The 12149-nt window shown below is 34.3% G+C and overlaps 2 protein-coding genes across 2 annotated transcripts in view; one reads left to right on the top strand and one right to left on the bottom strand.

Annotated features, from left to right (window-relative positions):
- Positions 1-12149, top strand: part of LOC135221301 (uncharacterized) — a 146837-nt gene that overhangs the window by 48780 nt on the left and 85908 nt on the right. The gene's annotated exons all lie outside the window — the stretch shown is intronic.
- LOC135220962 (ubiquitin carboxyl-terminal hydrolase 20-like) lies at positions 9129-10741 on the bottom strand (the record flags this gene model as incomplete). Its single annotated transcript, XM_064258631.1, is given in 1 exon segment — positions 9129-10741. A coding segment is annotated over 1 exon segment (245 nt), but the record flags the coding sequence as incomplete, so codon positions are not given.

The following is a 12149-nucleotide window of genomic DNA, read 5'->3' as shown; positions in this document are numbered from 1 at the left end:
GGCTCACAAAGTCAGGGTTTCAGTTACCATTGCAGAAATTTACCTCTTGAAAAACGTGAAGTAGAGAAACAAAATTTGTAAAAGGCAAACAATGAACCATATGCTAAATAAACAGTTTCTGTTCCTGAAATAAAAAAACAAAACTTATTATGAACTTGACAAACTGAAGTTCTGTAGTTCTTGAACTGATCAGTGAAAGGATGAGGAAAGAAATGAAGGTACAGTAGTACCTTGAGATACAAAATTGATCTGTTCCGAGGCGCCCTTCGTATCATGAGGTTTTCGTATCTTGGACCACATTTTACATGTAAAATGGCCAATCCGTTCCAAGCCCTCCAAAAACATCCCAGTAAATTATATTTCCAGGCCTAAAACACGTATTCTAGGGTTACGACGCCGATCCGACGGAAGAAATATGACTCCAAAAAGGCAAAATACTGTACATACTTGAGTAATATTCAACTGCATGTAATGTTCAACCCCATTTTTACTGCATATATTAGGACTTTAGCATATGTCCCTTAGCAATAAGCCTAGCCTATGTTAGCGGTTGCTACTGTAGCCTAGTCTATGATTCTGTCATCTAAACCTAAGAAGCTAAAAGCTTAGAATATGCCGATAAAATGTATAAATAATCAGTATGTACACTCAGCAAGGAAACTTAAGATACAGTTTTTTTAAATCTTCGGACATATATTGTTCAATAATGCCACACCTGGCAACTCTTAAAAGGGGGCGGAGCTTCAAAATCATAGCGTTTGTTGCTTTCTAGATTTCCATCAACTTTACACCATAAGATTCTGTTGAGGTCCTATAATCATTTATACTTGAATGTAGAAACAGGCTCTATATTATTCGCTAATTGGTTTGGTAAAGTCAGTTCAGGGTAGAATATCGATCATCCTTTTTTAAAACCTATTGTGAAACCTTATTTATAAGTAATGTTTGACACTAAACTGATGTAAAATTCATACGTAATTAAAGACGTATCTTTAACAATGAGAGAAAGGGTTTTAAAATTTGGGCAATACTTGTGGAAATCGTGAGGAACAATACAGTAAAGAATGGAATATTATGACGATAGAGAGAGAGCGTGCAAGCATAGGCCTATCGATAGAGATACTTAATTCATTATATTTACTTTGAGAGATTAAGTGAAAATATTTTTTCAAATGTTTCAAAAGTGGAGAGAGAGAGAGAGAGAGAGAGAGAGAGAGAGAAACTTGGAAGAGAGAGAGAGAGAGAGAGAGAGAGCGCAAGCATAGGCCTATCTATAGCGATACTCAATTCATTTTATTTACTTTGAGAGATTGAGTGATAATAGTTTTTCAAATGTGTTTTAAAAGTGGAGAGAGAGAGAGAGAGAGAGAGAGAGAGAGAGAGAGAGAGAGAGAGAGAGAGAGAGCAAAATCTGCTCATGTGAAAGCTTAGGCCTATTTATAACTACTTAATTTCATTATATTTTCTTTGGGAGATTGAGTGGTAATATATATAGTTTTAAAGTATGTTTTATAAGTGGAGAGAGAGAGAGGAGAGAGGAGGAGAGAGCGAGAGAGAGAAGAGGAGAGAGAGAGAGAAAATTATCGTACTGGTGAAGGACTTGTGACGGGGGTAAGGCAGAAGAAAATATAATGAATTAAGTATCTCTATCAATAGGCCTATGCTTTTGCGATATGATATGACTGCCAAGATCGTGCTGCACTATGCTAGATAAAATTTGAAGGATCACAATTGTGACCGCAGAGGACATGATGGTGGATTATTAAATAAGCAAATCAGTACATAAATGGATCACTTTAATGGAGAATGTGGGAGATACAGCAGTACAGAGTACCTTCGGCGATCAACTTGCCGGTTACACTACTTAACAAATGCGGCGTCATGCCACGCATATCATAACGCAAGAATTATGGGTAAAAACAAATGACTGCACTCAAGCGTATAATCAACATTATCAATGCATCATAAATAAAAGTTTAATATTCTAACCCCCCCTCATAAACTTTTATTCTCACCAATCTGCAAATTACTACACATCAAACAAATATATGCATCATGGTAATAAAAAACAAAAATACATAGCTATCAAAGGTCAATATTACAAAACCATTAATGACACAAATTAAAATAAATCAATTTTGTTTATAGTTACTGGTTTTGTAAACATATCGGCTTTATTTTCACTTGAGGGGACATACACTAAATCAATATTTCCACTCATAACTTCATTACGGATAAAATGATAGCGTATGTCTATATGTTTAGACCTTTGATGGTAAACAGGGTTCTTATAGCAAGTTTAATTGCCCCTTGGTTATCAACAAATAATATGATGGGTTTGACTTCAACATTAGTCATATCAATCAACAACTGCTGCAAAAATTTTGCTTCTTGGATAGCAAAAGTCAATGAAACATACTCAGCTTCACAAGAACTTAAAGCTACATTGCTTTGTTTCTTCCAAGAAATAAGAGCACTATCAGCATTCATTTGGTAACAATAACCTGAAATACTTTTACGATCTTCAGAACTACCCCAGTCTGAGTCGCAGACTCGCAGTAACCAGAAATCTCAATAGTAACATAAGACTTTTTAAAAACAAGGCCATGTTGTTTAGTACCTTTAAGAAATTTCAGAACATATTTACACATAGCCAAATGACTTTGAGTTGGCCTAGCCATATACTGTGAAAGTTTAGACACAACAAAACTTAAATCAGGCCTAGTACAAGTCATGATATATATCAAGCTTCCAACAATGTTTCTGTAAAGAGTACTATCAACTAATATCCTATTTCGAATATTAACGGTGTAATTCGCATACAGTAAATTATTAAAACACTTTTCAGTTGCAAATGTACACCCAGATATCCTTTTATTTACCTAAAACTTACACATAGCGTAACTATCTAAAGCCTGGGACGCAGTGTTACCATACAAAAACACCACAGGACTTTCCTCAAAAGTACACTTATTAACACTTAGATCACAAGGAATTAACTTTGGGTTGCATTCATCCATTTTGAACTTCCTCAAAACTTTCTCAATGAACTTACTCTGGTTCATTTTTATACAATCTCCATCAAAAACAAACTCAATACCCAAAAACCATGAAAGTTTCCCTAAATCTTTCATCTCAAATCTATGACATAATACACGTTTAGTGTCAAACAGAGCTTTCTCATTACTACTGACAATGATCATATCATCAACCCAAACCAAAATAATTACATGTGAGTTATGTCTTTTATTGACATACACACAATGATCACTTAATGACTGCTCAAAATGATTTTGAATTAAGAAATCATGGAGCATATTATTCCAATTTCTGCCTGATTGCTTTAAACCATACAGAGATTTATTCAGTTTCCAAACCAATTGTTCATTATTACTACCTGTTTCATTGTAACCTTCAGGCTGTTGAACAAATATTTCACAATCAATATCAGAATTAAGATAGGCAGTTTTAAAATCCATACAATGCACAATTAAATCATGTTGTACTGCCAATTGTATAAGCATTCTAATTGAGGTCATACGCACAGTAGGAGAAAAAGTATCAGTATAATCAACACCTTCAATTTGAGAATACCCTTTTGCAACATAGCGAGCTTTATATTGCTCTTCACCATTTAACCCTTCTTTAATGGCATATACCCATCGTCCACCTACAATACAACGGTTGTTTGGTAAACTACACAATTCATAAGTATTGTTATTTCTTAAAGATTGAATCTCATCATCCATTGCAGCTTTCCATTTGTGAGCCACATGTGAATTTAATGCCTCTCTATAGCTTTCAGGAAATTCAGTTACTTTACCACAATAATGAACAGAATAGCCCAGTAAATCAACATTATCAGGATCAACATATTCTTCAAGATATTTGGGAGCAGTTCGCTCCCTACTTGGATAACGGGACTCACCTTCCCTTTCAGTTTCAGTCAAATCTGCATTAATTTCACTATGCTCATCTTCAACAAGGATAGGTTGAGAAACAGGATCACTTTGATTATCATTAACAATTGTTTTCTTTTCATTGCAAATGACATTCTCATTATCATAATCCGATTCACTATCTTCTGATTCACCATCTTCCTTTAGACATTGAGATTTATCAAAATTGAATTTATCAGTAAAATGTACTAACCTAACCTTTCTCAAACTGTCAGTTCCTGGATAATATACAAGATAAGCAGGACTTTATGAATCATAGCCAACAAATATTCCCTTTTCACATCTTGGGTCAAGCTTAGCTTTCTTTTCTACATAAGCATAACACAGGGAACCAAAAATATGCATATTTTCAAGTTTAGGCTTCTTAGACATTAACACTTCATATGGGGTTTTATCTAGTCTAGAATTGTAGCATCTATTCCTTATATAAATAGCTGCCCTAACAGCATAATTCCACATGAATTTTGGTAGCTTTGCTTCAATTAAGAGACATCTAGCCATTTCAAACAATGTACGCCACATTCTCTCAGCAGTACCATTTTGGTGTGGTGAATTTAGTGAAGAAATTTCTTGTTTAATCTTATTACTTACCAGAAATTCTTTAAATTCTGAAGAAGTAAATTCTCCTCCATTATCACACCTAAATCTTTTAACAACACCATAAGAACTAGTATCAGCAAGGAATTTCTTAGTAGCATTAATTGCATCACTTTTCTGTTTCAAGAAATAAACAAAAGCAGATCCTGAATAATCATCTACAAAAACAATACAATATTTAGATTTTTCCCTTGATTCAATACTCATTGGTCCAGCAAGATCACAATGTACAAATTCCATTTTACTCTTTCATCTGGTAATCTGTTCCTAGATTAATGCATTTTACCTTCATGACAAATTATGCAATCAAAATCACTTTTGTCACTAATTTTCATACCTTCAGCTTTATGTTCTAACTTCAAAATGTCTTTAACATTGCAGTGTCTCAAAACCTTATGCCACTCCTCTAGTGAACGAGATTTACATGAGCTTACATTATTTAGTTAATACAGCTTACCTTTCTCATTTATTTCAAAAGACACACCATTTGGGCTTATCAACTCAGAATGATTAGGATTAAAGCTTACTGTAGCTCCTTTACTAACAGCTGATTGTGCAGAAAATATATTCTGCTTAAAAGTAGGAATATACAAAGTATTATCAAGAACAACATTTTGTTTTATACCATTTGTATCATAAAGTACAATTTTAGCTTTACCTTTAACAATATTCTTGCATCTTGCACCATCTGCAAGTTCAACCATATGTTTTGATTCATCAAAGTCTTCATCAAAACACCTTACTGATGAGCCACTGGCAGACCCACCACACTGAAAATCAGGATTTTTATAATTCACCTTAAGGACGTTCTCATTCTTTACATTAGGCCTATGTGCCTCTCGACTCCTCAGGCTTTCTTCATAACTCCGTAGCAGAGACTTGAATTCCAGAAACGTAGGCTCAGTATCCTTCTGCATAACAACAGTATTAAATGGAGTAAATTCCTCTGGAAGATCCTTCAACACCATAGCAATAAGAAGGCTGTCGCTGATCGTCTCACCAGCTGACTTTAACGAAGTAGAGGTTGCTCGAAGAAAATAATTCGTCACACATTCTTCCCCTCTCATTTTCAGTGACGTCAGCTCCGTGTAGAGGGAGATGATTCTTGGTTTGCCAGTACCGTAGAATCGCTAAGGCCTTTCTTCCATCGTTGACTGCATCTCTCATTATTAATTGGAGGCTCTTGTCATCTAGAACTTGAACGATCTCGGCGAAAATGTCAGCATTTTTGGTAATGAATTCTGCTGAAGTTCGATCTTCACTTTCGTCTAGGATAAGCTTTCGAAGTCTCAGATGGGCTAGAAATTTTATCTCCCACATCTCACATTTCTCCTCATCACCATCAAAATACAAGTTCCTCTTGCTTGAGCTGGGCCCATAACCTGTGACCGCAGAGCAGGGTGACCAGATTTTGAAAATTGAAATACGGGACACCTAAATTGGAGAGGTAGTTGAACAATATACATACATACATACATAATATATATATCTATATATATATATATATATATTTTATCCTATAAATATATATATATTATCCTATATATATATATATCTATATATATATATATATCCTATATATAGATATATACACCATACCATGTCTGCCTCTGTACAATTTTTTGCTGGGAATAATGATCTTATTCCTAACACTGCTGCAGCTGAGGCTGCTTGTTTATTTGATTTGTGCTGCTGTTGATCCATGCTGTCGTACATCCCTCAGTCCACCGTGCGTAATGCTAAAATTCTTCACGCATATTTTGCAGTATGCACCTCTTTTGTTGTTGTTTTGGGGGACGAACCATTGCTTGAAATCACTGTAATTTTGCCACTCTGGTCTAAAAGTACATTTTCTCTTCACTTTTTTGTTGGACTTTTTGTCGGACATGCTGCCTTGTGTTTAAAAAATCAAATACCAAGGACAGATTTGTTCGTTCTTGGCCCCCTGCACTGTTGCCGCCTTTGCCCTGTATTTTGCAAAATTTCACTAGTATATTGTAAATTTTTTTTTCAAATATTGAAAATACGGGACAAAAGGCGTCCCGGGGAGGGTCGATACGGGACACAGGACAAATGTCATAAATATGGGACAATCCTGTCAAATACGGACGTCTGGTCACCCTGCCACAGAGAACATGATGGTGGATTATTAAATAAGAAAATCAGTACATAAATGGATCACTTTAATGGAGAATGTGGGAGATACAGCAGTACAGAGTACCTTCGGCGATCAATTTGCCGGTTACACTACTTTACAAAAGCGGCGTCATGCCACGCATATCATAACGCAAGAATTATGGGTAAAAACAAATGACTACACCCAAGCGTATAATCAACATTATCAATGCATCATAAATAAAAGTTTAATATTCTAACAACAATATTCAAGTTAATTCTCTAAGAAATTCATACCCTAATCTTGATTACAATCGACAGTTGCCGTAGCACTCAAAGATTGTAAAAAGACGTGGAAAATTTTAGACACGGTGCGGTCATTCTTGCTCTCTTGATATAGTCTTTACTTTTGAAAATCGGGTTTCATCCACAAATCATTCACGAAAAAAGCTGTGTTAAGTAAAAATATTTATTACCACAAATAACTCAATATGTATTGCACAGGCAATTAAAGTTTTATATCGTGGGAGATCTTTCAGCCTCGCGGCAAAGAAATGCAGTCATGTAGGGCTGTAGGCTACTACGAACTGCTTCGTAATGGGAGCATGTAGCCAGAAAATCTTTGCGCTGACATGCTACTTTATCCTTGATTAATATTTATGTTTAGACAGTAGCTTTGCAAAAAGCAACTAGCATTTGATCCATGTCAACGTCAAAGTAATCAAAGTGTGAAATCTGTTACGTTAGCCAGTATCCAGTGACTTGCGCTTTCCCGCTCGAAGTTCTAGGGCTCCTCCTCACATCATAGAAAACACTCTTGCGGATGCAGCTAGATTTGTTCAACCTACCTTAGCCGTCGCAACATTGAGTGCCATTGACGTCAGCTAACTTTAATCGCTTTGGAATACAAACATAAGTTTGTAGAAACTAAAATAATTGCATTCACCTCTTACGATGATGCAATATATCCCCGTTCAAGAAGCAAAACGAGTAAATATTGTCGTCGTGATACATAGTACTAAAATCAGAAATTCACATTCTATCTACCAGATCTCTATGAACGAATCCATCTGAGAAATTCCAATTACTTCGGACATATATCGTGTTTTTAAGTATCTGAACGGTTTTGTTTTGCAGTTTTAATTTATATGATATAATTTGCAGTATATTTTCATATTCTAGAGTAAATTTAGTGATATGTCTTTTCAGTAAAAACAAATGGGAAATTGGATGAACGAAAGCTAATGAAAACTGTATCTTCAGTTTTCTTGTCGAATGTACTCATTTCAAATAATTATTAATTAATCATTAACTATAATACACAAACAAACAAAAAAAACAAAAAAAAAACCCTTCCAATTGATTGTTTACATTCAGCTCTTACGAGTACCAAACGAACGCCAAGCAATCACTTTTCCTAGGACACAGTAAGCCATAAATTTTCATTAGTATCTATCTTCAACTAATGAAACTACCAAACAGTATAATAACCATTCATTTCTATTCTTTATTCTATCTTTACCTAATGGAGATACCGAGTTACTGACTGCTATAATGAAACATATACGTAACGTAATATTAAAACACAAGAAGAATTCTAAAAATACGTATTTGTTGGCTTCGATGATAGCAGTCTGATTTATTTTATATTTTATGATATCTAATTCACAATTTTTTTATTAAATGTATTGCATGTACTCATTTCAAATAATTATTAAGTAACCATTATTATAATAAACAAACAAAAAAAAAAAAGCTTCCAAACTTGTTTACATCCAGCACTTACGAGTATCGAACGATCACCAAGCAATCACTTTTCCTAGTACACAGTAAGCCAAAATTTTTCTTATCTCTCTTCAACTACTGAAACCTACCAAATAGTATAATAACCATTCATTTCTATTCTTTATTCTATCTTTACCTAATGTTTTTTTTTATAAATGTATTGCACGAATAAGTTTTTCAATTTACAGCATCCTTTTACTGATAGAATACTTAAAGCACAAGGGGTAGATGCTGACCAATGGGAGAGCAGGATCTTATGGGGTGACTAGCATCAGGAACCAATGGGAGAGCGGGAGGATGGTGGCAAGTTTACTCAGTTGGCGGCGCGGGAGTTTTAAAATTGTTCTCGGTGGTCCGGGCGAATCTCGGGACTTTACAGCAACAACCTTTCGTAACTTGAGCAATTTTCGTATGTAGAGCTGTAAAATTTTTCGTATTTGCTTTCGTATCTCTAGTTTTTCGTAAGTTGAGCCTTTCGTATGTCGAGGTACCACTGTAGTATTTGAATGGATTAGTTTCACGGAGGGAAAATTAGCCCAATGGCACATCTGAAACCTTTTTCAAGAATTGCACTCAAAATTAATAGAACTGCACCATGAGCTAAGAAAATCACTTATGGTTACTTAAGCCAGGGTATTCCTGGAATTGTCAGGATCAAAAAATACATACAAAACTGAGAAAACATTTTAATAGTTGAAAACAAATTTACAAGATGGTGACAAGAACACCTATAGTTTATACATATAACAATATTGCTTTATATAAAATTAACTAAACAGTTTCTCAACATGCCTTTTAATAGTTTTCCATGGTATTTACTAAAACCAAGTACTGGAAGGGTTTAAAATGGTCTTCAACAAAATGATCTTCAATTTAATTTTTTTTTTTTTTTTTGCTGAATTTGACTTACCCATTAAGAAAAATTTAATTCAAACTGATTTCGAACACTGCATACACCAGAAATATTTCAGACATACACTAGCACACTACAATGTTTATAAAGATCTAATACATTTGCAAATGGGAAAATAAATTCTAATTCTTCAAAGATGCAAGATATTAGCAACTCAAGAAGTTATTTTCCCCTCCATGACAACATTAATGTCATTTCAAAATTGTCTATGCAAACAACCAGCATAATTCACATTATTTTCCTGCTTCTCGCATACATACATTTTTTAGGTTCTTTGAAAATATAGAGTACTGAGCAAATGTGAAAAATTGTTCCCATTATTAAATAAGAGGTAATGGAACTGGGACTAAAAACTCATACAACTTTTGAGATCTGCTTTTGAATATCAACCCATTCACACTGGAACCTGAAAAATTAAGCTGTACCTAAAGAGAAATGCTCCTTTAAGATCACAGAACCTAACTTTAACGCATCACAAAATCTTTACTCTCTCTAATGCAAAAAAAATATGGTTTACTAAGTTTTATAGGTGCAATACAATTTTTTTTCTTCAGTTATTTGTTATTTGTAGAGAAATAAACTATGCTCAAGGGAATAAAAATTATAAACTATACTAAGGGAATCAAAATTAAACTTATGTAATTCCCATACAAAAATGGCAAAATTACAATTCATTACAAAATAAATAACTTTATAAGTCAATGATCATTTAAACAGAAATAGTTTAATGGCACAATATGTTACAGTTTTCCAAATATTACATCAAACAAAAACTCTTGCTTTGCAAGCTCAAAGGTAAGCAACAGATGAAAACATGCTAACTGTATATCATTTACACATTCAACTTTTCACGCAGGATGGAATAACCTCAATTTCAGGGGCATGTTTCCATTAATATTAGAAACAATTCCAGGTACTTCAACATACAACACAATAATTAAAACGAAAATCATACCACTTATTATTTTGCCTAAAACATTTTTGTCTTTATGGGGAAAGTCTAAAATAGTTATAGTATGAAAAGAAGATTAGGAAGTCTCAATTCTATAGAAATCAGTATAAATTCTTGATCCTACGATTAAAGACTTTGGCAATCTTTAAATCACTGATCACAGATAATACTGCACTCACAACTGAGAGTTACTGTGAAGGTTTTCTGTGGGATCTTGGCTTTCCTCTCTATTATGAATAATGTACTTGTTTTTTTCAACAACATCATCAGCATTACAGGGCTGTTGCAAACTGAAATCCTCTTGTGAAACCTCATCTTTATCTTCTACTGATGATGAATGTGAAGGAGTTTCTGCCCTAGAAGCAACATGGCTGCTACTTGGTAACTTCGGTGAGTGGGTGGGTACAACTTTCATGACCTGAAGTAAAAGTAAAACAACTGAATGCATTATCTCACAATGCTAACTCTCTCTCACTCTCTCTCTTCTCTCTCTCTCTCTCTCTCTCTCTCTCTCTCTCTCTCTCTCTCTCATTGCAGGAAGCTGTTTGTGAACCAATAAGCAAAATTTTTCATACAAGATATACAGTGGTACCCTCATATTCGTAGGAGATGCATACCAGACACCCCCCCGGGAATAGTTAGAACCCGCGAATAGTTGGAACCCCTATAAAAATGCTGAAAACAGCCTATTTTGTTAGTTAAAACTCAAGAAAAACCCACTAAAAATGTTTATACGTACTTGGTTTTTTTAATAGATTTATCACAAAAAGGGCATTTTATGATGAAATTGATAAAAAAAACCAGGAATTTCTGGATATTTCTCATAGAAAAATACCGCGAATATGCGAATTTTCCACGAATAATGCGGGAACATTTTCCCCAAGAGAAATCCGCGAATTGTGAGTTCGCGAATATGGGAGGGTCCACTGTAATGTGAAACAGATTAAATCCCAGATTATTGCATATTCATAATTTTATAACAATTACCTAGAAACTTCTATGACAATTACCTAGAGTTGGAAACAATAACAATGAAATGCATAAAGTCTAATGTATATGAAAATACAATCAACAAAATACTTACCTCACCTTCTCACAAGTTATGGTATCTGAAATGCTATCAGTCAGTAACCATTTGTTGTTCATCCAAATCAGGGTCAATTTTTTTACCTTCCTAATTATTTTTAATCTTTGTTTTGTAAGCACTGTCACTCCTTTCACATCAGTTGCTTTCATGGCCTCTTATTGTTTTCATAATATTGTGCAGGTTACACACTTGACCATACTAAACTGCGTGGTAACATCAGACACATGTACATCAATTGTATGAACTTCTTTTTTTGTTTACCTCAATTGTGATCCTATTATGACTTCTTCATTTAGTAACACCAATAATTTTCTTTAGAACCATCTTCATTTAGTTAAAAATATAAAAGAGCAGTTTAGAAACATTCAGCAAACATCTAAGTAAGTGAGATCTGCTGTATAACTGACGCATGATGAAACATTTTGTCTCTGTACTGTGGCCTTTGTTCACAATGCAATAATGTTCTAGCTTGCTGTTTGTAATACAAACCTTTGTTCCCTCAAATTTTATTTTTAATTAATCAACTTATTCATGATTTAAAGCATTCATAAACCATGGTTTGACTACAGTATATACAGCTAGCTAGCTCCAGTATACATAGGAAAATGTTCCAAGACCCCTATGTAACCCTGAAACCATGCATGATTTAGGCTCCCATTACGTAAAACAGTACTCTACAAATGCCAATCATAGCAACCTGTTCATGCCTATAAAAACCCTAATGTACCTCATACAATAACC

This window comes from Macrobrachium nipponense, chromosome 2, assembly GCF_015104395.2.
Source record: "Macrobrachium nipponense isolate FS-2020 chromosome 2, ASM1510439v2, whole genome shotgun sequence".
In the NCBI taxonomy this organism is placed as follows: Eukaryota; Metazoa; Arthropoda; class Malacostraca; order Decapoda; family Palaemonidae; genus Macrobrachium; species Macrobrachium nipponense.
Note: the sequence above shows the minus strand (reverse complement) of the source record. Positions and strands in the feature narration are given on the sequence as shown.